This window comes from Tympanuchus pallidicinctus, unplaced genomic scaffold (genome assembly GCF_026119805.1).
Source record: "Tympanuchus pallidicinctus isolate F22 unplaced genomic scaffold, pur_lepc_1.0 scaffold25, whole genome shotgun sequence".
Lineage (NCBI taxonomy): Eukaryota > Metazoa > Chordata > Aves > Galliformes > Phasianidae > Tympanuchus > Tympanuchus pallidicinctus.
This window is the reverse complement of record NW_026294742.1, coordinates 6,968,203-6,993,990: the sequence shown is the minus strand read 5'-3', so window position 1 is coordinate 6,993,990 and position 25,788 is coordinate 6,968,203. Positions and strand designations below refer to the sequence as shown.

Genomic DNA, 25,788 nt, shown 5'->3' with positions numbered 1-25,788 from the left:
TTCCCATTGTCCATCTCCCCATCCCAGGACTGGTTTGGTGCAAGTTCTCCTATGCTGTTTTTGTTTCACTCTATTTCACTCTATTTCTCCTAGACGCAGCATCTTTTCCTGCTGTTGAAGATGTGACTCAAGTGAGACGTTGCGACCTCTGCCTTCTGCCCTGAGAACTCTGCTGTTCTCCCAGCACTGCTCTTGGCTTCCCAACACTGTAATTGTAAGTATTTTTAGTGTGCTCTTAACTGTGAGGGCCCACAGGGCTTGTACAAGCCCTTGGGTTTGCTTCAGAAATGTGGGTAGTATATTGCAAAATATACAGAGGGGAACGTTCTTGTACTTTCTTGCTCTACTGTTTGTTTTTGTTCCTGTGTTTTGTTAATACCACATGAAACATACCAAGACACGATGGCAGCGACTGCTTTGTCACACTGAGTGCATCGTGTTCTGATGCAGAGGTGGAGGAGAAAATGGCTCCTGCACCCTTGCTGGAGAAATTATGGTGCTGAGCTGCACAGGGCTGTTCCGAGGTTGGTCTTCAAGTCAGAGCTCTGTCGTGATTTCAGTGAGCTGAGTTTCATCCAAAGTCTATAGGATAACAGGAGCAGACTCCTGGCTATGTGTGTCCCGTTACAAGATGGTTTATTGACATAATGTAATTGCAGTATCTTCTTGGCAGAGACTGATTTCATCTGCTGTATTTAACAGAAATTAACTGCTATCTCCCCCCCTCCACCTCCCCTTTTATTAAGGAAGTTTCAGTATAACATAATAAAATAAATGAATTCAGATTTCAAACCTTAGCATCCCAAAATAACAGTCTGCTGTAATTTGGCTCAGGATGCTCCAACATTTGCTCTCTTCCTGCATTACCAAGTGGCCAACAGCCAAGCCCAGCAGATTACAGCGCTGACATCGGGCGTCTATCAGACCTTAAATCAGTCAAAGTGGGCCAGAAACAACTTGCTTTTATCCATTTTAAGGTCTGCAGACTGCTCTTCAAGTGGTTTGCTCTCCAGTGATGGCACAGACTTTTCCATGGCTTATGCAGCAATGCATGGAAACGAATACTCCCCAGAACAATACGTCAGACCAGGATTTCTTGGGGTTTTTCTACTTCATTGCTGGCTTGCTGAAAACAGGATGATAAATTGCGGGATAAGGAACAAAATGAGAACATGTGAGAGCTATGGAAGTGCCTTGTGGGAGCTGTTCTCTATCTCCTTTTTCTTTTTCTTATATGGACAACCTGACTAAGTGACGCTGAATTATTCCTTGAGAGTTGGATTGCTGCTCCTTGTGACTTCCTGCCCTATAATTTTACTGTATCATATATCTGCAGCATGGGCAGGGGGAAATAGAAAACAGATGAGGGGATATCAGCTCGGCCCCACAGTGCTGCTCAGTAGTTTTGGTGGGTTTGTTTTGTGTCTGTGCCCATCGGTGTACGCGGGAGAAACGGAGCAATGCAGAGACCTTCTGAAACAGATTTATCTCAAAGCATTTAATGTGGGAAGACAGTTACAAGCTTACACAATGAGGTAAGAGAGTTGTTTTGTTTATCCCAGAGAAGATGAAACACATATTTCTTCCATCTCAGTGACACATTAAAAGGAAGCAGAGTATGGTGTGTAATTGCCTTTTTGGCCAATGCTCCCCAGAGCCAGGACAGCGGGGTGCCTTGCAGTGCACAGGGCTGCTGCACTGCTAAATGCCTGTGGGGTAGTCATTCATTAATTTGGGCAGACCTAACAAGGCATCCAGCAATAACTCTGGCCTTAATGAGAAAGGAGAGCCTAAACAAACAGCCATTCCACCTGGTTTCCTTCATGCAGAGTTGGGTTTGGGATGGAGTATGGCAGCTCTGGGAGCCACTGGGTACCCAGAGGGGCTGGGAATGCTCTGTATGGATGCTGCAGACTGAGGAACTGGCAGAGCTTTGTGATGGTGATAAATTCAGAGGGATTTCTTTCTCTCAGGCTCTAAAAAGGCAGTGGAGTCACTGTCCTGGGAAGGGTTGAAGAAGGATGCAGTGCGGTACTTAGGGACATGGTTTAGTGGGCAGTATTGGTGATAGAGAGACCAGGAGATCTGAGAGGTCTTTTCCAACCTTAATGATTCCATGATTCTATTTCTAGTATTCTAAGGCAATGGTCCTTGGCCCTAAATTTGACAGCCAAAGCATGTTTCACTTTCTCTTCTTTCTATAATTCTCTATTTTCTATTTATTTTTCTCCATTCTTCCTCCGTCACCAAACACAACTCTGAGTTTTATTTAATTCTCAATTCCCACCGTATGTCACATCCCCCAAAGGCCAGGCAGGCTGCAGGGTGTACTGGGGTTTCCAAGCCAGCCTGTGCTGCTTGCAGCTCTCTGCATGTGTTACTGCAGCAATAGCACTGCACACACACGCAGTGCCTTTTGGACAGAGCTTTGAGACGAGCCAAAAGATAAACCCCACCAATTCCTTCCTGCAGCACAAGGGGTGGTGAGGAAAGCAAGATTAGTCTCCTTCCTTTTTCAGCAGACTCCAGACACATCAGATGAAGCTGCCTACAAAGGGAAACAATGAGGATTATGTGGTTTTAACCAGGATTTTTTTTGCAAGACCGATGTGTGAAAGAGAGCTTGGCGTAAAGGAGCATCTGCTGAGCCCTCAGTGTGTGAAACTCAGTGGAGATTCAGTCTGTCTCAGGGATTTGGGTTGTACCATATGTAGCTAGAACTTTTCATCATGGAAATTACTGCCCATACTACTATGAGGAAAGCAGAACTTTAATATGGCAGCCTTTAAATTCCACGCTGTTGATCATAGAATCATTAAGGTAGGAAAAGACCACTCAGATCACCAAGTGCAACCACCAACCCATCGCCGCTGTGCTCATCAATTCCCCTAAAGCTGTTACTGGGGAGGTGGAAAGGTGGTGGTTTGTTGGCCTTCCTGTGCAGCGATGGAGCAAAGCAAAAAATATTTATGCTCTGAGCAATTCAATAATTTCAGATTTGTTTATGCAGCCCAATCTTTCACTAAAGATGCTTGTGATTGCTGTAGGTTTCTTTGCTGAGGCTTTGGGGCATGTCTTGCCATCCCCTCTGTCAGCGGAGCAGCTGTAACCCTGAAATGCATACCAGTGTCTGTTTGTGTAAGTGCAATTTTCCACGTGATTGATTTCAGAGTATTTGTATGAGTGTGCACAGAGCCCACTGCACATGGATTTCATTTCAAACTCAGCATCTGTCCGAAAGCAGAGGTTAAAGCAAGTGCAAGGCAAAGCGCTGGCCATTCACAAATAGGTTCGTCACAGTCTGGTGGCCTTCTGTATTGGAATGGTCCTTTGAAACAGGCAAACCACTCTCAAAACGATTCACGGGAACTAATTGAAGGCTCAGTCAGTACACAGAGTCCTGCTGGCACGGGGTAATGAATGGAGATGCACTGAAGAGGAACCAGGAGGCAGTGCAACCAGGAGTGAGGGGCAGGGAGGAGGAAAACTGCAGCAGGAGATAAAAACATAAGGTTTAGGTGAGGAAGGTTGGCGTTAGGCAATACCTAACCTTTAAAATCTCTCCTTTTTTTCTCCGTAAGACATGAACTCTATTTCTCATTTCTGCGATGGAGACACGAGCCCTTCCAGGTAGGACTTTGAGATCCATCTGTTTGATGGAGACAGCACTGAGGAAAGGAAACCTGACACTGGGGAAAGGCTTTGTGTATTTTATCCCAGAAGATTAATGCTGTTTACGCTAATCAGATTTATTTACTGCAGTGAGAAAAGTATTTTTGTAAATAAAAAGTGTTTATTACTGCTGAAGAGTTCTTCTGTTTGGCTCAGTGGTTGCTCCCTGGCTACATTTCAATTCCTGTCCATTGCTGAGCTGCTGCCCTTCCTGTAGCCTGCAGATCCCCTCAAGGCTTTTGCAGAAGTTTGTCCCCGAGGACAAGTGGCCACAAAGGGCCCCTTCTGCCTTCCAGAAAGACCTGGGGAGAAAAGAGCCCTTAAAGTTTGGTGTTGGTCCAACCAGATCGAGTTCATCAGGAACACGGCTGTGATGTTGCAGTGCATCAGGCTGGAATTTGGGCACCAGGTGACATGAGGCTTCCCTCGTGGACCCATCATTAAGGTTGGAAAAGACCTCCAAGATCATCTAGCCCAACTGTCAGCCCATCCTTGCCATTCCTGCTGAACTGTGGCCCTCGGTGCCACATCTCTGTTTCTTGAACACCTCCAGGGATGGTGACTCCACCACCTCCCTGTGCTGACATTGCCCAAGGAGCTCTGGTTTGTGCTCCAGCCACGTTTCAGGCCCTTTAGGACTTCTGCACTGCCTGTCCTATGGGGCACCCATGGGGTGGGAGCAGTGATGGTTTTGGTGCAGCTCTGATTTCTCTGCTGTCGTCGCTGTTATGAGCACTGATCGCTGTTGTCTGCTCTTAGCTGGGATGGAAATTTCCCATGCAAGCTGTTGCGCTGCCTGGAATGCCAGGGCTGTCTGCGGGGCTGCGCTGGCTCCCAGGGCACCATCGTATCAGCATAACAGGCTGGCACCTCGCAGGGTCTGTAGCCCTGCAGTGCAACAGGTTGGCTTGAGGCTCACTGCTGAATTCAGCCCTGGGCTTAACTGACGGGAAACAACCAACTTGGTGTAGCAGAGCATACTGAGGACAGCCTCGCTGCTCCTGCTGGCCTAAAGAAGCCTCTCACCAAGCATGGCACTGAGAGCTGGGAGCATGAAGCAGCCAAGTGAGAAGGTGCAGCACGGGTGGATAAAGGCGCTCCGCTTGTGGGACAGACCCGGCAGCTCCCCGAGGGCTGGGATCAGACGGGACACCCGGAGCGCATCAGGGACCGGACTGGGGAGGAAGTGGTCTGGGGGTGGAATAAAGGGTTCGGGAGGAGAAGAAAAAAGACTGAGGACGAAGCGAGGCGCCGGCGGGAGGCTGGAGGAGCGCTTTGCTCGGGGTCCGGCGGAGGGCCGGGCAGGCGGCCCGAGGGTTGGATGCCGTCCCCGGGGCGGCCCCCTCTCCCCTCCCTCTCCCCCCCCCCCGTCCCCTCCCGCAAGGCCGGCCCGGGCGGCGGCTCCTCTCCCCCCGCGGGGCCGCACAGCCGCTCCCCGCCCCCGCGCCGCCGCCGCATTTAACGGGGACGCGCGGCTGCTCCGTCCCGTCCGGCCCGTTTCCCGAAGCGGCCCCGGCCATGGCGCGCCCGTCGCTGCCGCTGCTGCTGCTGGCGCTGGGGCTCGCCGCCGCCGCCAAGTCCCCGTACCAGCAGGTCCTGCAGCACAGCCGCCTCCGCGGCCGGCAGCACGGGTAAGCGGCGGCTCCGCTCTGCCCGCGGGGAGAGGGGGGGGAAAAAGCAATAGAAATACCCGCAGAACATTTCTTTCCCTCTATTGGTGCAGCAGGCTGCGTGCGCGGGGCGAGCCCGGCTGCGATCAGTGCCGTGCTTCTTCCTCTGCACTCTTCCTTCCTTTCTCTGGCGACTTTTTCTTCCTTCCCCCATGATTTTTCTTCCTTCCTCTGACAGCTTTCCCCCTTTCTCTCAGGATGCTTCGTAGTCCCGATGCCCTGTTGGATGGCTTAGTGATGCTATCAGTCTCTCCTCATTAAGGAAAAAGGGGAGAAAAAAAGAAAAAAAAGAAAAATCCCAGATTTGGAACTGCTAAGCATCCCATGGAAGGAATTATTGTTTTCATGAACGTGTAGGAAAAGAGAATGGTTTCAATGGCAGAAGGGTATCTCTGTGGGTGAGCACCAGTTTAGTCAGACTGTACATCCTGAATGTTTTCCTGACTGAATCTGACTTTAATCACAGACTTTCTGAGATAGGAGTTCCCCAGCAGTGCAGGTAGAGCTGTTGCTGGATGAGCAGTGTGTGATGGGCTGCATAGCCCAGTGTATTTACTGGCAGGTAGAAAACCAACCAGATCTTCATGGTTGCATGTTGGGAAGGAGTTGGAGTGAAACGATGAGAGCAGCTTCAGGTGGCTTTTGTTGCTCATTGTGCTGGCGTTGATTGAGCTGTAACCTCCATTGAAATGCATCACCGAAGGGTCACTGAATGGTGACCTGAATGGCTTTCAAAAAAACCCTGGGCTGAAATATTGAAGTTTGATACGTGTCTGGCAGGGATCCAGCCCAGTATTTACAAGAAGGGGAACGCTTTGCCTATCTGACCAGATAGAGAATCTAACAGGCGACCTCTGAGCAGACGTCTGTTTGTAAAATCTCAATGCTGAATGGATGGCAGTGATTGATGTACAAACACAGCCTTGTTCTTCATCTCTGAGAGATCTGAAGCAAAGTAAATACCTGGTGCTGGTGCTGTTCCTAAGGCAGAAGTTTGCTCAGAGCTGTGAGTTGGTGCAGCTTCGGTGTAAAGTGCTGTGAGGGCAGCACAGGGGCAAATGTGGCTGCGCTGCGTGGCGGTGTCTGTAGAGGTGGTGAGGTTGTGCTGAGATAAATCCCGTGTAGCTGACAGCAGCACTTGGCTCATGGGTCCCTCCCTGATGGGGAGCACAACTTACACCACGCTCATTTTCAATCTGACTTCTGAATGATGATTGTCAGAGGGATGCAGTGATGTCAGACCTCAAAGCTAGTGGCTGCAGAAGGGATGTGCAGGAGGAATATGCCCCTCTGCTGCAAGCACCCTCGGTGTCATCAGTGTTCCCACTGAGCCAGCAGCGAGCTGGGTGGGAGTGCTGAGCTCTGCAGCAACACTTGGACATCTTAATTAATCTTTAAGTGGATCAGTTCAGGTCTGGGAGGGGAAAAGTATAGAGGGAGCATTAGGACTTGGAGATGAAGACTCCTGAGCATTGCCTGGGTGCAGGTCATGGGGGGCTGTGCAGGGGTCCTGCTCTGTTCTGCCCCTTTCCAGGGCTGCCCCCAGCCCAGCAGCTCTGCCTGCTGAGCACTGGGCTCCAGCACAGCCCAACAATGGGCGGTTTGATCAGCGTGGAGCACTGCAAACGCCATGGCAGAGGTGATGAACTCCAGTGAGGAGAGGGGAGAGTGTTGACAAATTCATTTTAAGCCAGACTGGGCAAAGACCCAGAATGTGCACAGCAGGGAGCCGCTACTACAGCCGGCCTGTGGGAATCACTGACAGCACAGCCCTGGGGGGACCTTCCTGCATGGAGGAAAACCAGGGAAAAGCCTTTCCAACAGGTCACCCCCCTGCATTGCTGGGTCTCAGCAAGGGAGAAGGGGGAAAAGTAGCACCGGTGTGGGATTTTCTTGGCAGGCTGCTCCCTGTTCGTGGGGGAAGTGATCAAACAAGTCCTTCAGTAGCCAGGCTTGTCAAGAGGAATATTAGAGGGATTGTCCACCGCCGTCAGCCAGACGCTGAAATCGAGGCAAGATTTGGAATTTCAATCTAATTGGAACCACATTTCAGTGTGGCGGGGCCAGGGGAGCTGAGGTGGGCTGAGTCACAGAGCACAGACGTCTCTCAGCCTCTCAGCTGTGATTTGGTGTGCGGAGCGCTGAGCTGCTGCCAGCCTGCGCCAGCTGAACGTTTGGATTTGTGATTTCTGCTCTTTTATAATAGATTCTCTCCACTTGTCCCTCTCCTTACATACAACAAGGGAATGAATGACATTTGTGCCTGCTCACACTAGCTGTGGGCGTAGCCATGCCCGTGGTCACAGCTGCTGGCACTCGAAGCACAGAGCGGTGGCAATGGGAGGAGCAGGGAAGCACTGTGCTGGCCAAAGGAGGAGTCAGCTCCTGTTTGACCACAGCTTTGCTCTCAGCTTCTTAGAAAGCTGAAAGGCTGCTGTCAGCTCTCACTGAGATGATTCACACACGCAGTGCCCCATTCTTCTGACGGAGATTGGAATCTTACAGCCACTGCTGGCCTGTGCCACCCCACACCGTGCTGCCCTTCCCCGTCAGCATCCACCTCCAGCACAGGTGGAGCCCATCAGACAGCAGAAGGATCCATTTTGGGTGCTGATCTGTATCTGTCTTCCATTAGCTCCTAAACCATAAAAATTTGGGAAATGTTTTGAATGAGTGCCGAAATATATTAGGTTTCAATAGGGATTTCAGACTGTAAATTGCTGATTGCCATAGAAATCTCAACCAAACCATTATCCCTATGTACTTTGGGGGGAGGTAGAAGATGGCAAGATGTGGAGCTTTTGCACGTGGTAAAGAAAAACATAACAATGCAGAGCGGATAGAGAGCTCTTCCCTTTCTCCCTTCGCTTTGTGAGCTCCCCAGCACACCCCACTCCCTCAGCTCCCTCCCCACCGACCCCTCTGGTTGCTGTTGGGCTCCTGACAGACCCCTCTCTGCTTTGTCCTTCCTGCAGCCCCAACGTCTGTGCCGTGCAGAAGCTGATTGGCACCAACAGGAAATATTTCACCAACTGCAAGCAGTGGTACCAGAGGAAGATCTGTGGGAAGGCAACGTGAGTACTTGGGAACCCCCCCCAGTGCTGCCCCAAGGCCTCTGCTGGGTGCTGGGATGGGGAGGCACGTAGTGCAGTGTGTGTTGGGTGTGTGCATTGGATGTTAAGAGTTGTTTTAGCCTTTGGCTGCTGGAAACATGGCTTGTGTCTTGTGTTTTTCTCCTGTGACAAACGTGGAATATTTATGTTTAGATGTTAAGAATGGAAAATACTGTGTTTATAAGTTCGTTGGCAGGTTCTGTTGTGATTAGACAAGGTTTCAAACAAAGAGAGGAGAGATTTAGACTGGATATAAGAAAATGCTGTTTACAATAAAGGTGGTGGAATGCTGGAGCAGGTTGTCCAAAGATGTATTGGGTGCCCCATCTCTGGAGACAGCCCAGGTTGGGCTGAGGGGCTGTGAGCACTGATGGAGCTGCAGAAGTCCCTGCTCACTGCAGGGAGTGGGACAGGATGGCCTTGAGGGGTCCCTTCCAACCCAAACCATTCCATGATTCTGTGCTATTTATTCTAGTTGCATTTCCATATGTACCTGTATGGCTCTCGGTGCTCTAAGTGTGGATGCTATAATGGAGCATGGACCAGATGTCTTCTAGTAGTCCGTGTGTCTCCTTCTTTCACTGCTAAGCCCAATGCTGAAAAAAAACAAATAACAACAACAAAAAAACAGGCATAAAAGACAGCCTGATGGATATTGGAGAGGCCACAAAATTCATCTGCGCGTGTTTTCTTTGGAAGTAAAAACAGAAGTAGAGAGAGGTGTCGCTTTTAGCCAGCATTCTATTGACCCCACCAGGAAAGTTAATTACACTCGCAGGCCAGTTCCACATCTAAATGATAACAGTCAAATAAGTGTTGCATAAAGTATGGGCACGAGCAGCCTGGGGACATTCCTGCCAGCGATGCAGTCAGCAGATAATGATGGCCATGCATGCCTGACTCAGCACCAGGCTGCAAATGGGAGCAGGGAAGCTTTTTGGAGTCCAAACAGGGCTTCAGACAGATGAAACCAAAGTCCGGGCTGCTTCTTCTCGCTTGAAATGATGTGTTGTGAGAAGTCACTGATCTAGAGCAAACAACAGGAATCATCCGCTGTGCGCAGCCCTTTGTGATGTGTAATTGGATCTATAGGAACGTGCTGCTCTTTACTGCTGATTAAATAAACTCTGGTTCTGTAGTAAACAGCAGGCGTTGAGGTCTGTAGTGGGGGTGAGCTGTGCTGCTGTTGCCTTTGTTGGCTGAGCTGTTTGTGCTGGCTGTTGGGTTTGGTTTTATGGATCTGCGTTGCTGTTATGAGGAGGGAGGTTGAATTGCCCCTTATGCAGAGCAAACCAACTCCCCCCTAATTTTGTGAAAGCACCCAATATGGGGAGATTTAATTGGAATGATCAGAATTCGAACTCCCATCTTGGCTGAATGGTGGCTTTTTTGATGTCAGTGGACCAGATCCTGGCATGGCAGGGTGGTATCATCACTTCTTCTGATAAGGGAGTAGCACAGCCGCCAAACAAAACTAGATAGTGCTGTGAGTGTGGGACAGCTTTGCTCTTAAAATCACTGAAGGGCAAGGAGATGCCAGCCGTGGGTTGCTTCAGCTCTGGAGCACATCAGAAACTAAACCTCAAGTAACTCAACGTGTATTTGGTAGAAAGCAACTCACCCACTTATCTCCAGGAGGAGCTGGAGGGACTGGCATCTGGCAGAGCCTGGTGATGTCATTTGAGGAGATGGGGTGATCTCTTCCAACCTTTTTTCCCCTGCTTTTACCCAAATGTCTTATCCAATGATGCGTTGCTGAGAAGAAAGCAGACACAGCATTAACCTGTGTGTTAACCTATGAGATAATGTTCCCATTACACATGGAATTTGCTCGCTGTTCTTCACTTTGCGTCATCCCAACAATGGCTTTTACTGTCCTTCTCTCCTTTCCTAGCCATTTCTGAGCCCTGGCTTTGCTCTGCTCCTTATATGCTGATGCAGAACAAAGAATGTGTGCCTCACTCAGATTTTCTGGAGCACCCTGGGACAGCTCTGATTACAGACATTTGCTGGTGATGGCTCCCTCTGGACGCAGTGCTCCCGGCGTATGGAAGCAATCAGGAGCTGTTCGTGAAGGATGTTATTTGCTGTGCTGCAGCAAGTGGACTCTCACTGCAGTGTCAGGGCCTGGGGTGCTCCATGCTGGGTGCTTTGCCTCCTAGGAGCATGCATGGGCACAGGTGGTGGTGCCCAGCATGAGCCCCAAAACCAGCCCTGTGTGTGGGGCTGAGCTGGTCTGGCAGAGCTCCTGAGAACAACCTCAAGTCCCAGAAATAGTCAGGGTTTGGCACGAGTGTCAGCAGAACTGGAGGCTGCAGCCTGCACTGGGGATCCACGCTTGGGTCTTCCCCATGGTGACTGCATGCACTTCTTCAGCCCAAGTGGGGTCCCAGTGCCTGTCTCGCACCAGAGCTTCTCTGGATGAACATCATCACTTCCTTCTTTTTCCTAAAAGGCTTTTTTCCACCTTTGTGAAGTCCTGGGTTGGCAGATGCTTGACTCAGTGCATCCGCTTCTCTTTTGGCCTATTATCTCTATTTGCTTGAAGGGTTGGTGGTGTGACAAATTGGAATTATGTAGCAGATGCAGGTATCTGGCTCCAGGAAGGTAGATTTGACTGCTTTGATTTTTGATTTCCTTTATTTTCCATCATCCTCGCATGTCCAGAGACACTGAGAAACTGGAGAGATGCAATAATTAAGGCTGGAAAAAGATCATCTAGCTTAGGATATGCTTGGTCTGCAGTCTTGCCCCAGGCACATCACCTTCCAGGTGCTGCTCCAGAAGCACTCCCAGAGGTGCAGAAGGTGCTGTGTCACTGCTCTGTAGCTCTCACCTGACAGAACCAAGTTCTGGCTGTGAGCACCAGCCTTGGTGGTGTGGCTTTGCAAGCTTGCTTCTTGAACAGCATCTTCCAGTGCACTGGGGTGGAGCGCTGAGCCGGAGCTGGATGCGCACGATGGAAAATCCAGCTCACGCATCAGAAGGGGACTCTCACCTCTTTATCTACATTTTTTTTTTTCTGCTTTTCTCCTCTTTGTTAAAGTGTTGGCTCACGCAGTTGGGAAGAAATTAGATAGAGGATTTATGTACGTTTTATCATTGCATTACTTGCTGATGAAGTGAGATAAGGCGGTTGGCAAGAAGTCTGACACCGCTTTGATTTTAATGAGCACTGAAGCTAGATTGTTTTGGTAATTAGGTAATTTTCCACTGTTGGTTATTCCAAGGCCGAGGAAATCGTTTATTTAGAGTATATTCTCATCGTTGTGACTGGGCTTTTTATATGTTCCTATCTCCCTTAAGCACTGGAAGTGGGGGTTGCAATGAATGCCTCCCACACACACTATTTGCCTTGAGAGCAGGACGACTTATACACATTTTTTTAATTATTATTACTATTATTTGAGGAATAACTGGTAGCAGTGAGCTGCCCCTCAGTACTTTTCTTTTTTTTTTTTCTTTTGAATTAACTTTTATATATATATATATATTTTTTTTTCCTCAGCTCAGGAAAAGAAACGAGTCTCTGGCACAATTTTTACAAAACCAAAACATATGGATTTTATTACAGGAAATTATTACAAATGGATCTTTATTCACTAATATATGCCTAAGCTTACTTTTATTACCTTGAAAAATGCACTTAAAATTTAATTTCACGTCCTAAGAATGCCCCAGCAGTGAAACAATGACTAATAAAAAGCAAGGGGCTTGCTTCTGCACTCAGACACTTTGCCATTTAGGAGTGCAGCATTTCCAAACCAAAGGCTGAAGAGCTGTGAAGACTCAAGTCAAAACTTTTCAGTGAGGGGGTCAGGAAATTGTGGCTGTAGGTGTTGCAGAGTGGGTGACAAGTGCTCTTTGTAGGAGAGCATTGCCTGTTGAACCCCTGCTGCTGTGTGGAGCCAGTTGGGGTGACACCAGCACCTTGGCTTGGTTTTTGTGCCAAATTCTCTAGATTTTAAAGATTTGGTACAACCAAAGCCTTTGGACAGCAGGGTCAGATGCTCATCTTGTTACAACTGGGGCTCATGGAGAAGAACATATCAAAGAAGCATCCTTGTTCCCATGTAGGTAAGTTACGGTATCCTGAATGTGGGGCAGAGCAGCCACAGCCATGCTGCTCTCTGGGGTTGGATGAGGCTGCAGGACCAGCTGGGCCCCAGTGCTGAGCATCCCCTTGAGCTGTATCCATGTTTCATTGGGCACACTGGGTGATCAAATTGGATGGTTTCACCCATCAGCCACAGCAGGGAGCATGGCTGAAGGTGGGGATCATAGAATCATAGAATGGCCTGAGTTGAAAAGGACCTCAAAGATCACCTAATTTCAACCCCCCCTGCCATGGGCAGGGTCACCAAAGGGACCCAAAAGGATGGTTTCATGAGCCCTGGGAGTGGCTCCTCGTAAGGGCCAGCACTTGGCTGAGCACCTTTCTGTCCACACGGCCTTTCCTGGTACTCAAAAAGCCTTTAAAAAAATCCCTGTTGAGATCATACGGGACAAGATGGGAGGGGAGGTTGTGAATGGTGAACTTGGCACGCAGGGCCAGGTGATGCTGGTGGATCCCTTCAGTGGGTGAGTGAGACTGGAGGCTTGGGGGAGCCTGCCCACAAGCAGAGCTGACCCTACTGCTGGCCTTGCCATGAGCTGCCTCGGTGTGGTGATGCTGGAGGTGACCCTCACCCCAAAAAGCAGGCAGTGTGGTCCTGTCCCATCTCACTGCCCTCGGCTCCTGTCCCAGCCCCCAGCATTGAGCTCTGTGTGCACCACATCCCTCCCACTCCTCGCAGCTCGTTCAGCTCCCATCGATCCATAAATAAGCCTTTTAAAGCCTATGTCAGCACTCAGGAATTATTTATGCTGAACTTTGCAATGATTTCTTTTTAATCAGCTCTTCGTCTTTGATTGCAGCTCTGAATCAGGGGAACTGTCTAGACTGGATTTAGTTTCTAGGGTGGAAAAAAACGAAAAATGAGAGGTAGGGGAGGGAGGTGGCAGAGGGAGAAAGTGTGTGTTTGTAATGAACATGAGACGGGGGGCTGAGGAAAGCAGAGCAGCAGGGTGTTAAGATCTCCAGTAGTCAAAGGAAGGGATTGCTTTAGGCAAACTCTTTCCCACATGGAATATATAATGTCTAGACAATCAGTCTGGGTTTGCTTTGTAATTCTCTTAGGAAACCATGAGACAGAATTTATTTGCTTCTGTCACAGAAAAGCAGGTATTTGTTTCACTTGCTAGCTCTTAATTACCCTGAAGAATTCCCTCTTAAACCCCAGGCATTTCCACTGTTTGTTAACACTGTTAAAATGATGACAAATATCTGAAGCTTGAGGATTTTGCCTTGTCTGAGTGGGTGTCCACCAGACTTGTCTCTAATCCAGCTGGGAGCACAGAGGAAACAAGTCTCTTTAGGAGGAATATCGATCCGTCACTGCCCCAGCCCATCCATCAGATGGCCTTGCTCCTTTCACTTGCTCCTAAGAGCAACAAGTGAAAGACACCCTGTGAAAAATAAACAGGTCACTCCCAGACTGACTTTTATTAATTTTTTTTTTCCTGTTTGTATGGTGACATTCCCTTTGATGGCCAGAATCAGATGACTTGTTTCATTTCCCTCTGAGCTGCAGACAATGGGTGCAGCACTCAGGCCATGGATGCTCATCCATCACTGGTTCCAAGCAGCCTAGACCAGAGATGCTCCTTCCCCTGTGGATCTGTCATGCCAGTGTTGCTATAAACAAGCAAATGGTTTTTGGGGTGGACAGGAGTGGGATGAAGCACAGGGAAAACGCTTGGCTAGTTTGGTAGAGCAGTCATACTGGAGTTGTAGTGCAATGCCCAAACCCAGCAGATACACTGGGACATCCCCAGATCCTTCTGAGGAAGGGGGTGAACTCAATGAGCAGAATTCCCATTGCCAAAAATACAAATACAGATCAGAGGTATTGGGTGTTTTGGTATGTCTGGTATTGCTCTGTCATGAATCAAAGAAGCACTTGAGTTTTCTCAGTCCTTAATCTTGTGTGCGTTGAATGAGTGTGCAGCCATTGGCTTGAAGCCCTCAGTGCTATAGATGGGTGTTCATTATTCACTGCTGGCTTGTGCTGGAGCAAAACAGCTGGGAAATAGGCAGCTAGCACCAAATCCCACTAGGAGATATGTGGAGATCGTAGAATGGTTTGGGATGGAAGGGACCTTTAAGATCACCTAGTTCCACCCCCATTGCTATAGGCAGGGATATATCATCTTTACTTCTGGGTCCTCTCCTAAGAGATACTTGGAGATAGAGATGTCTACCATCACTGGTAGGTCTGTGCCTCACTTCTCTGTCCTGTGCAGGTCCTGAGATGGTGCTGAGCTCACCACCTCACTGAGGTGCTCTGCTGGGCCCATGGTTATCAATTTCCATCACTGTTTGTACAGAGACCAGCAAAATAGCTGGGCAAGGGTGGTTTTGCAAAGAAATAGTTTCTGTTTTTGTTCTGTAGAGAAGCTGGCACCGTACAGCACTGGAGGAGATGATAGATATGGTTTGTCTTTTGCTGAAGTATATGTTTCTGAGGAAGTTTGCTTTAGAAACATCACTGAGTAGGGATGAGTGCAGGCAGGGCTATAGCTAATATAGGAAAAGCAGTGAAACACTCTCGGTTAATCTCCTGTATCCATCTCTTATTCCAGAGTAATCAGCTACGAGTGCTGTCCTGGATATGAAAAAGTTCCTGGAGAAAAAGGCTGCCCAGCTGGTAAAAACATGTTTGACATTTTTTAGACTTCTTACATACGTCAGCCCAGTTAAGGAGAATGCTAGAAAATTGCTCAGAGTGAATATGAGGTTTGCAATTTGTGCACAAGATTGCCTTGAATGAGTCAAAAATGGACTCAGCAGAGCACCAGCTGAGTGCCAGATTAGCTCCAAAGCATGCAAAGCATTCCAGACAACTTAAAACCTTGGATATAATTAAACTCAATCAAGTATGGGAGGGCCATAGGGAATTACTCTTTCCAACAAGTAATACAGCTCTGCTGGAAATGCAATACAAGGTAACGATAGAGTAACAGTTCTGCCAGTCTCTGCTCAGTTCTGTTTCGGCAAGCGTGAGTTGGACAAAATTCCCTTTAATAGGAAATACAGCTCAGTGGCTGGTGGGGGCTGGGAGAGGACTAACGGGGCCTGGGGAACATCACCTGTCTTCTTCCAGCACTGCCACTCTCAAACATCTACGAGACGCTGGGAGTGGTGGGCTCTGCAACCACGCAGCTCTACTCCGACCGCTCCAACCTGAGGCCAGAGATCGAAGGACCTGGAACTTTTACTATTTTTGCCCCGAGTAACGAGGCCTGGGCTTCCTTGTCTGCTGTAAGAGTTTACTCCCCTTCTTCCTCTTCTTCCCCTGGCTTTCTGTATTGGAGATTCAGCCTCATCTGCACAACAGGCACATCCTGGTGTAGGAAGGGCTGGGAATTTCCAAGATGGGAACTGCTGTCAGCTCCAAAGCTTTGTTTCTGACAGACCCCAGCACTGCCCAGTGATGTGGGTGCTCAGCAGGGGGTGGATATAGCAGTCATTTCATTCAGTTTTCCCTGCTTCTTTGTGTTAGACGTTGCAGTAAGACAACAGGGAAAGTTGTCTTCTCTTTCAGTTTTTCTTTACTGCTTTGTTTATTCTTGATGATTTTGAAGCCTGTATCCCCAAGCAGCAGCAGCAGAGTTGGTGTGGAAAGTCACCTTTCTTTGTCAATGCCTTTGGTCACCCTATTGCATGTGTCCATGCCATGACCCCACTCTGGAGCTTGCTGCCATCTGTCTGCCAAGGACAGGGCTGCCAGAGCTGCTCGCTGCTGCTTTAAGGCAAAAGATGAGATCTGATGGAAGTTAGAGCTCTGAGTCTGCCACAGGTGGCATAAGGTTGAGCACATCACCTCGTACACACACACACATGGCCCTTTGGTGCAGCCAAACCTCCTGACTCTCCCCAATGACAAGGTGAAAAAATGAACAAGCGCTGGAAAATTCGTGTTGCTGATTTTCAGGAAACACTGGATTCCTTGGTCAGCAATGTCAACATTGAGCTGCTCAATGCCCTCCGCTACCACATGGTGAACAAACGGGTCCTCACGGATGACCTGAAACATGGGACAACGCTGAACTCCATGTACCAGAACCTGCCCATCCAGATCCACCACTATCCCAATGGGGTAAGATGTTGGCACTCAACCTGCCCGCAGCAGGCTTGCTGTTCTGTTGTCTTGCAGCTCCTGCACAGTTCTTTGTCCCCCAGATCTGTGTAATGCTTAGGCTGAAGACTGTTGACTTAGGATAGATGTTTAGAAGGAACTAAAAAAGAATGTTTATTAGTGGTTAGTTCTGTGGATGCTGCTGCAAGGAGGTTGCCCATACTGCTGTATAACACGATGCTTGTGTAAGTATTTGACGCTGCATATTTTCTTAGGGTAGACAAAACCAGTGATTGCTTTCAAAGCTTTTTAAACACAATACCATTCAGTTTTTGAAAGAGCACTCTCATTCTTTATGTGTTTTTTGGGTTTTTTTTTAGGAAACCACATTTCTGCTCCTGCTGGTTCAATATTCTAGTGCTCACTGCGTTCAAGATAGAATAACAGCAGCAGCTGCTTCACCTTCTTGTTTTAGTGCCCATAACACCCTGTGTGTCTTTCCCTCTGCAGATTGTGACTGTGAACTGTGCCAGGCTGCTGAAAGCTGACCACCACGCCACCAATGGAGTGGTTCACGTCATTGACAAAGTCATCTCCACCACCACGAACAGCATTCAGCACATTGTTGAGACTGAGGAAAGCCTGGAGACCCTTCGGGTGAGTCTGACCCATGTGTTCTGAAGAGCTCCTTAGAGGTATTCACTCATCCCACTCCTTATGAAGTTTGACAGTGTGTGAATGCTGTGACTCTGCTGCTGATAGCACCCTTGTACCAATAGAGCTTGTTTTGCTGTAGGAAGAGTGCTCAATATCAGTGTATTTTTATGAGAATAATTGTCACCCTGCTACTGCTGTCAGGAGGAAAACACAAACTGAGTCTGGCCCTTCTCTCTTGTATCGTAAAACCAGCCTTAGGAGCTGTTAACTCTTCGGATTTGATGTGTACCAACATATCTGCTTTGCTGTCTGCCAGGTTAAGGAATAAAGAGGAAAGCAGAGGAGTTCTGCAGTTTGCCAGCTGTAAAGTCTGGTCTGAATTATTTACTGGAAGTGCAGTGACCCTTTCCAGGCACACTGGGGTATTCGAACCGGCTCTGAGACTGGCCCAAAAAAGCTCTTGTGCTCAGATTTTTGGAGCATAAGAGAACCGAGAGACCAGGCCAAATTTATAGAGGGACCGAAGTGCTGAAAGAAGCTATTCAGGACTTTTGTACGTGCACTGAAATTCTAAAAGCTGTAATAAATCTGGCTCTCAGTGACTGCCTGGACAAAGCTGCTGACCTTTGCATTCTGGCTGGACGTATTTTACCCTTTCTTCTCATTTCTCTGAAGGCTGCTGTGGCTGCTTCTGACCTCAACAGCTTGCTGGAGAGCGAAGGCCAGTACACCCTTCTGGCTCCAACCAATGAAGCCTTTGAGAAGATCCCACGAGAGATGCTGAACAGGATCCTGGGGGACCCAGAAGCCCTGAGGGGTAAGTGGTTTGTTTATCAAGCCCACCGAGAGAACAAAGATTATTCTGCAGTTCTTTGGAATTCCTTCTTAAATAGATGTGAGCAACCCCTTGGTACAGACTAAGCTGCAGTCAACACATTTGACATCCTCTATTTTTTTATCATGGACAGTCCAGGCTTCTTCAGATGTAGTTGCGTAGATGTGGCAGAGAGGGTGGTAACAGATATAGAGGAGGGAGTGAAGCAGTGTTTGAAGTATTTTCTTAGCAGTCCTCTTTGTGGTAATGATTTCTATCAGCCTATAGCTAGAAGAGTGCTAGCATCTAATCAGTGTAACTTCCTTTGGCAAATGAATTGAGTAATCACACAAAACCTTTCTGGAATTAACAAGGGCATATAAAAATCATCCGTTTAGAACACTTCATTTCACAGACTGCTGAATTAAAACCGCACAGCACAGTCTGTAATAGCTGCTTATCTTGTGCCATGGGTCCCTGTGCTCCCTCTGTACTTCAGAGGCCCTCACCTTTAGAACATTATCCCAGAAACCTGCAGTAATTGCAGGGTTGATATCTCCAGCTCGCTAAGACACTTGCTTCTCTCACAGACCTGCTGAACCATCACATCCTCAAGTCAGCCATGTGTGCTGAGGCCATCATTGCTGGGCTGACAATGGAGACACTGGAAGGAACCACCCTGGATGTGGGCTGCAGTGGGGAAGAGCTGACGCTCAATGGGAAGCCCATCATTGCCAACAAGGACATCCTGGCTACCAACGGTGTTGTCCACTTTGTCAATGAGCTGCTGATCCCAGACTCAGGTATTGGAGGCACTGTTACATCTCTTGTTCTGTTCCCCTTCTTTTGTCTTCTTGTTTTTTCTTATGTCAAAGAAGATTTAGAGGATGTAAGTTGTTTTTTTTTTTTTGTGGCAATGAGTGGATTGTGTTGGATGAGATGTTACTATGCATTGCTTTTCTTTTCAGCTAAGACACTGTTTGAGTTGGCCCAGGAATCTGAAGTTTCTGAGTCTATGAACCTTTTCAGACAAGCTGGCCTAAGTTCACATCTAACTGGCACTGAGCGAGTGACCCTCCTTGCCCCAGTGAATGAGGTGTTCAAAGGTAATATGTGGGGTAAATCCCTCTCTTCTATTGGTCTGGGCCATAGGTCTGCTTCAAGCTGTTTCTCTTTGGCTGAGTTTCAGTGTGCAAACACGCAAACCCTCTCTCAAATGCCTCAGCTGTAGATGGTGACATGTAGCTTCAAAATTAAAAGCTGTTGTGGGTAGCAATCTGCATGTGGATGTCTTTAGTGTCTCTGTGGTCTTTCTAAGTGAGTCACTGGTTTTGTCCTTATTTTCTTGGCTGCAGATAAACGCCCCACTGTTGACAGCAATATGAGAAATTTGCTTCTGAACCACATTGTTAAAGACCAGCTCTCTTCTAAATATCTTTACCACGGTCAGAAACTACAGACGCTGGGTGACAAGGAACTGAGAGTATTTGTGTACCGCAACGTGAGTTTGTGCAGCTTGCAGTGCTAAATATGGGCTGTTGCTCTGCACAGATGACTTCTGTCCTATCCTGGATCTCTCTTTCCAAGCATATGCTGATAAAGTTGTTTTTCTGGAATTGCATTTGCAGAACCTATGCATTGAAAATGCCTGCATTGCTGCCCATGACAAGAGAGGGAGGTTTGGGACATTGTTTAGTGTGGACAAGATGTTGACCCCACCAACTGGCTCAGTGATGGATGTTCTCAAGGCAGACCATCGCTTCAGGTGACCTTTCTGCTCTTCCTAGGTGCCAGTTAGAAGCAGAAGAGCTGCTTCTGTTTGCTATTCTATTTACTATGGATCACAGTCTTGACTATACATAATATTTTTAACATGGGAAGAGCGCCGAAAACCACAGTCTCATTCTGAAATTATAGGGAGTGAGACTTCAAATAACCCTTCCTTGAATTGTGAGCCAAGAGCGTGTAGTCCCCTTGTGAGTCTGCTATTACAGTAAGAAACTCTGTAGCCACCTCAGCCTATCAGAACTGCTGTGGCCAAGCCTTCATGTCTGCTCACAAGCCACTTTGCCCCAAGGATACAGCAGCCCCGGCTTGCTTTGTCATTTCTCAGATATTCTTGTTGGGCCTTGCAGGATCATCTGCTATCTGGTCAACTTCTTGCTTAATTGACTTTCTGGACCCCAGCAGGATTTTACAGTTACAACTTCACAGCTCAGAGACCAGTGAATGTAGTATGTGGTGAAGCCATCAGTCTTTTACATGTCTTGCAGTACGTTGGTGGCTGCAATCCAGTCTGCAGGTCTCATGGAGAACTTGAACAGGCCGGGTACCTTCACTGTCTTTGCTCCAACCAATGAAGCTTTCCAAGCCATGCCACAGGGGGAACTCAACAAACTGATGGGTGAGCATTTCTAGAGCATTCAGCTGCCATGTGTTGTTGGTGTGCAATGGAAGAATGGCTCAGGTTCTCTGCCATATCTCATTCTTTGACCCTGTCTGCTGGGAGCATGGAGCTCCTACACAACCGATTTGGAAAAGCCCAATGCAGCATAGAGCTGAGGGTGCACAGAAAGGAGTGGAACATACAAAGCATGGCCATGGGCTTATACTTCTGCTGGGCAGACATGTTTGTAGTGTGTGCTACAAACTTCCTATGACTTCAGTTTGGCTGGGCTAGTTGGTGTGAGCAGGACAGCTCTAAGGTGTTTCTAGAGAAACCGAGGGGGTCTCTGCCTTGCACATCAGGGATGGTAGCAGTGAGAATGTTTAATAGCATTTAATAGCACAGGCTTGGGGTGTATAAAGAACTGCAAATGGCAAACACGGTCCACGGTCAGCCTCGGGTTGCACTGTATAAAATGTTATTGTGATATGTGATTATGGAGCTGTTGTTCCATCTATGCATACATGGGTAAAGCGGGAAGTCTGCCCTGTACTCAGGTCAGCATCGATGGAGACCAATATCCTGAAAAGCTCAGGCATGCAGACTGGCGGTAGAGAAAAGCGTGGGAGTGTTTAATAACCCTCATCTGAATAAGCAGCAGGGTCTCTTATTTTCTTCACGCTGGAAAATGGCTGTGGTTGGAAACAATGCCAGGTATTTCAGTGTAACATCTTCTCGTCATTAAAGCCCAACCAAACACTGATGTCATAATTCAGGAAGCATCTGCCCATGGTGGCTGGTTATCCTTTTAAGTGCATGGATGAGGAATTGGTAATATCAGACTCTGCATCCAGCGCAGTGCTTAATGTATAAATATTTCAGAACTGTTCTGCAGCTGTTATAAACGGCTGCAGGAATGAGGTATCCCAGATGTGGACACTTCAGATGTTCTTGTTTTTTCACGCAAATATTTAGCTTACACTTCTGACGAAGAAGTGAATCATGCTGGTGAGGTTGTGCAGTGTGAGCCGTGACCACCCTAGAAAAATGGAAAAAAAGCTTAGAGCCTATATCAGATAACAGCAAAACAAGAAGTCCACATCGCTGGAGGAGCTTCTCTGGTTTCTTTCATGAAGGCCATTTTTTGCACTAGCTCTTCCCCATTGTCTTTCTCTGGGATTTGCTGTAGGTTTTAGTCACAGCCTGTAAAGGAAAACGAGGAGGGCTGCTGGCCCATGCTGTGCACATTGCTGCCTCTTGGAGAACAGGTGGTGGTGGGGACACCTCTTGCCTTCCTGAGATCTGTTTCAGAGGACAGCTAAAAGAATAGAGAAAGACCCAGTGAGGTGAGGATTGGGCTCTCAGTCTATGAACCATCAGTGAGATAGAATCATGGAATGGTTTGACTTGGAAGGGACCCTTAAAACTTACCTAGTGTGACTCCCTTGCCATGAACAGGGACACCCACAGTTCGATCAGGTTGCTCAAAGCCTAGTCTGTCTCTCCTGCACTTTGCCCTTTCCTACCCAGGAATCCTGCAGTTTCACCTGTGGAGATTACTGCAAAGTGTCATTACTGTTAATGAAAGTATCAGTGCTTGCAAGTACCAGGGTGCTCTCTGTGATTCCCTATTAAACAGAAGATTTTCTCCTCTAAAGTTCACTGAGAAGTGAAAATAGCACCAGAAGAAGGTTCATCAAGTGCTTGTTAAAAAAAACAAGGAGGCTGCATCACCAAGACGAAAGGATTTCATGCGTAGGGCAGAGCTGATATGTGTCAAGGTGGGACACTTTCAAGGAAGATGGTCTTTCAAGACTTATTGGGATCCTGACCTGCGCAGGCAGGAGCAGCCTCAGTGCCCTAGCCAGCTCTAACCAAGGGGTATCCAACACTATTTCACATTGTTTCCTTTCCCTTATAAGAAAGGATGATATTTTCCATGTAGGGTCATTCCAGCAGATGAAACACAGGAAGAAAGCTCTGATGTAAATGTAAATGTTTTCTTCCCCCAGGTAACGCCAAGGAGCTTGCCAGCATCCTCAAGTTCCACATGGCTGATGAGATCCTGGTGAGCGGCGCGGTCAGCGCGCTTGTGAGGCTCAAGTCCATGCAGGGAGACAAGCTGGAAGTCAGCATGGTGAGTCAGAGCTGACGGGACGTGGTCTGTGACCAAAGTCCATGTCAGGGCACAGAGGATGTCTGCTCAGTTGGGTTGTTTGTTGGGAGCCTGTCCTAAACGTGCATCGAGTCGCACCAAGCTGTGTATCTGGGGCTGCAGTGGAGGGACTCCTGCCATGTCAGCAAGTTGGCAACTTTGAAATGTGGTTTGCTTCAGCATTCTCCCCAGAAGGCCAATTGTAAATGACTTCCAGGAGCTGTTATAAATTTAACCCTGAGTCATGGGGAAAAAACATAAATAAATCAAATGAATAGCTTGTTCAACTAACACGTCTTTTTCAGTGTAATGAAAATGATCTCTGCGTGGGCTCCTCTAACACAGCAGGAGTTATTTAGATGTGTAATTTCATTTCAGAAGTTCTGCACTCCATTAAGAGAATGTAGAATTCCTTGTTGAGGACAAATATATATATCTCAGAAAATATGTAACTCACAGCCTTCCCTATGCATAAGGAAGAAAACGCAGGACAAAAATGGAAAGGTTGCTGCTCCAGAGTGTGTTGAGTTGGCCAACCCACGTGGCAGAGCTCTGCCATGTCCAGCCATGGTCTGCTCGCTCCTGCTGCAATCCCCATAGTAATCCCTCCTTGTGCCAAGATGCTGGTGCATGTGCAGTGTTTCCACCCAGCCCACAGAGAGCCTGTGCTTCAAAACCTGCTGGCTGCTCTGCTCAAGCTATCATTTGGTTTTATACTCTTCTCAATTGGCAAGGGAAGTGAAAATGCTTACAACCATCTAGTAAATGAATGAGTTCAGATGAAGGTTTTACAAAATTGGAAAGCACTGATGACAAAAGTTTCTCGTTTTCTGCTTTTTCACTGTATTTTCTCCTCCTGAACAGAAAAACCACATCATACACGTCAACAAGGAGCCCGTTGCTGAAAGCGACATCATGGCCACAAATGGTGTGATTCATGCTGTGAGCTCCGTCTTGCAGCCTCAGGGTAGGTTGGTGCTTGGAAGTGCTTCGAGCCACAAACATCACAGCAGAACTGTCACCAAAACCACCTCTTGTGTAAAGTGAGTGACACAAAACACGGAGCAGACCGTGCATGGTGATGGGTGTGCAGCACAGCCTGCTCTTGCTGCAGCAGGTGCTCTGCTGCCATGCCCTCTGGGAGTTGTGGTCTCTCCATCTCTGCTTTAGGAGGGAGCAATTACTTCATCTTATTGTGGATGTTATGGGATTTTCAACACACGCTTTGAAATACTGTAAGGGAGCAGCCTGAGTGCTTTGAATGCCCTCTATATATGTTAATATCTATCTATCTGGATATGTATTTCTGTGTCTGGTATTTCAGTGCTGTCTCTGTCCCACTCTTAGCTTCAAGGCCACAAGAAAGAGGTGACGAGCCTGCAGATCCTGCATTAGAGATCTTCAAACAGGCATCTGCTTTATCTAAGGTAAAAAGCAAAACATCCACCGCTGTGGAACTACTGAAATTACATTTTGGTAACAGTGATTTGAAGATAATGTCACACTGAGATTTTGGCTTCCAAAGAGAGTAAATGTATACGTTTTGTGGTTTGATCCATCGTCTTTTCTTTATTTAATTGTCTAAGAAGTGGTACTTTTTCAACATGAAGGCTACCATTGATAGCATACCTTGTACGCCTTGCTGTGTATGTCAACCTCCAATAATGCAAGTGGCACCAAAGAGTCATTTATCTGCCTCTTCTTCTGCACTTTTGGCAGCGTGAGGAGAACTAGCAAGTAGCTAAGGATCAGAAATAGAAATATTCTGTTAGTAAAGCTGTTGTGTGTAACAGTTTGGAGACTACAGGTGGATGTATTGGCGTGCAAAGCCTTACAGCTGTCAGGGGTTTGTTGTAGTTACTCAAACACGATGTTTTCTTCCCAATGCAGGTTTCTCAAAGGAATCCTCGGCTAGGTAAGGCAACCTCTCCACTTCTCCACTCCAACATATGCCCCATCCCTTAAAGAACAATATGTTCTGTGCTCTTGCTGCAAGCGAGATGCAGCATACCCAGGAGGGGAGCGTGTCCGTGTGTCTGTCCCACCCAGTTTGCTCTTCCTCTTTGCAGCGCCCGTCTACTCCCGGCTACTGGCGAAGATGAAGGAGAACTCGGGTGGCTTCTGACCAGTGCCTCCATCCCCTCGCCCTGCCCACGCCACGGGGGAAGGACAGAATTGTTGAAAACCAAATATCGCCCTTAAGTTTATTTTTGTTTCCAATGGAATGGATCGGAAAAATGAAAAGCCATATATATATATGTATATATTTTTAAGGCCGTTTTTATTTGGTTTATTTGGTTTTGATCACCAAGTTTCCACCTTGAGGATAGTTGGGTTGGTTTTTTATGACAGGCCCAGTTTTGGGCTTGCTGTCTATGACAGAGAAAGGCAGGTGCCTAATTCAGCCCTGATTCAGCAGCACAGAGGGATGCTTAGGGCTCATTCTGGGGCTGCCTTGCTTGGGGGTGAATTAAGGCCCCTGCTCCAGGCTCCCAGCTGTGGGCTCTGCAAAAACCAGGCTCCCAAAGCAGAAAGCTGGGCATGAGCTCTGCAAAACCCCCATCCAAACCAGGGCCAGAAGTGGGAAATGTTGGTTGGAATGCTCTGTGGATGTTCAGCTTTCTGAGCAAAGGCGTCACCAGAGTTGCCAACTCTACCACCAATGGTGACTGATTTGGAGAAGGTAAATTTGAATTCATTAACCAGTACCCAAACAATATGTATATTTTTTTAATTATTATTTTATTGGTTTTTCTTTTGTTTGGCTGGGGTTTTTTTGAACAAACATTGGTTTCCTTCTTTGTTTTAAACGTCAACCATACAATTCTCATTTGATGGCTTTCAACAGAAGCCTCTATTGACTTTGAAGAAACTGCATAATTATAAGCTATGGATTGAACAGTTCTCTCTCTTTTTTATTTCTAATTGGGTTTTGTTTGTGCCTATGGATTGTAATTTTTGTTCACAAAAAGTATTGAATTGAGAGTTCTCCCTGGCAGAAGTCTTCCATTAAATGGTGCCTTTGTAATAATGGTTGTGGGTTTTGTTTTTTTTTTTCTTTTGTAATAAAAAAAATTAAAAATAAAATCAAAAACATAAATACAGGAAACATTGGTAATCCTTGGGGGATTTTTATTGTTT

The 25,788-nt window shown here is 47.4% G+C and overlaps 1 protein-coding gene across 1 annotated transcript; it reads left to right on the top strand.

Annotated features, from left to right (window-relative positions):
• The first annotated feature begins 5,141 nt into the window (after window positions 1-5,141).
• TGFBI (transforming growth factor beta induced) lies at window positions 5,142-25,756 on the top strand. The gene is made up of 17 exons (XM_052689421.1): window positions 5,142-5,303; window positions 8,318-8,416; window positions 15,140-15,204; window positions 15,661-15,818; window positions 16,492-16,656; window positions 17,146-17,292; window positions 17,968-18,109; window positions 18,697-18,909; window positions 19,075-19,212; window positions 19,462-19,607; window positions 19,735-19,871; window positions 20,380-20,510; window positions 22,505-22,629; window positions 23,512-23,614; window positions 23,995-24,074; window positions 24,538-24,562; window positions 24,717-25,756. The coding sequence occupies exons 1-17, from the start codon at window positions 5,191-5,193 to the stop codon at window positions 24,770-24,772; spliced, it is 2,043 nt and encodes a 680-aa protein (XP_052545381.1). The 5' UTR covers window positions 5,142-5,190; the 3' UTR covers window positions 24,773-25,756.
• The last annotated feature ends 32 nt before the right edge of the window (window positions 25,757-25,788 follow it).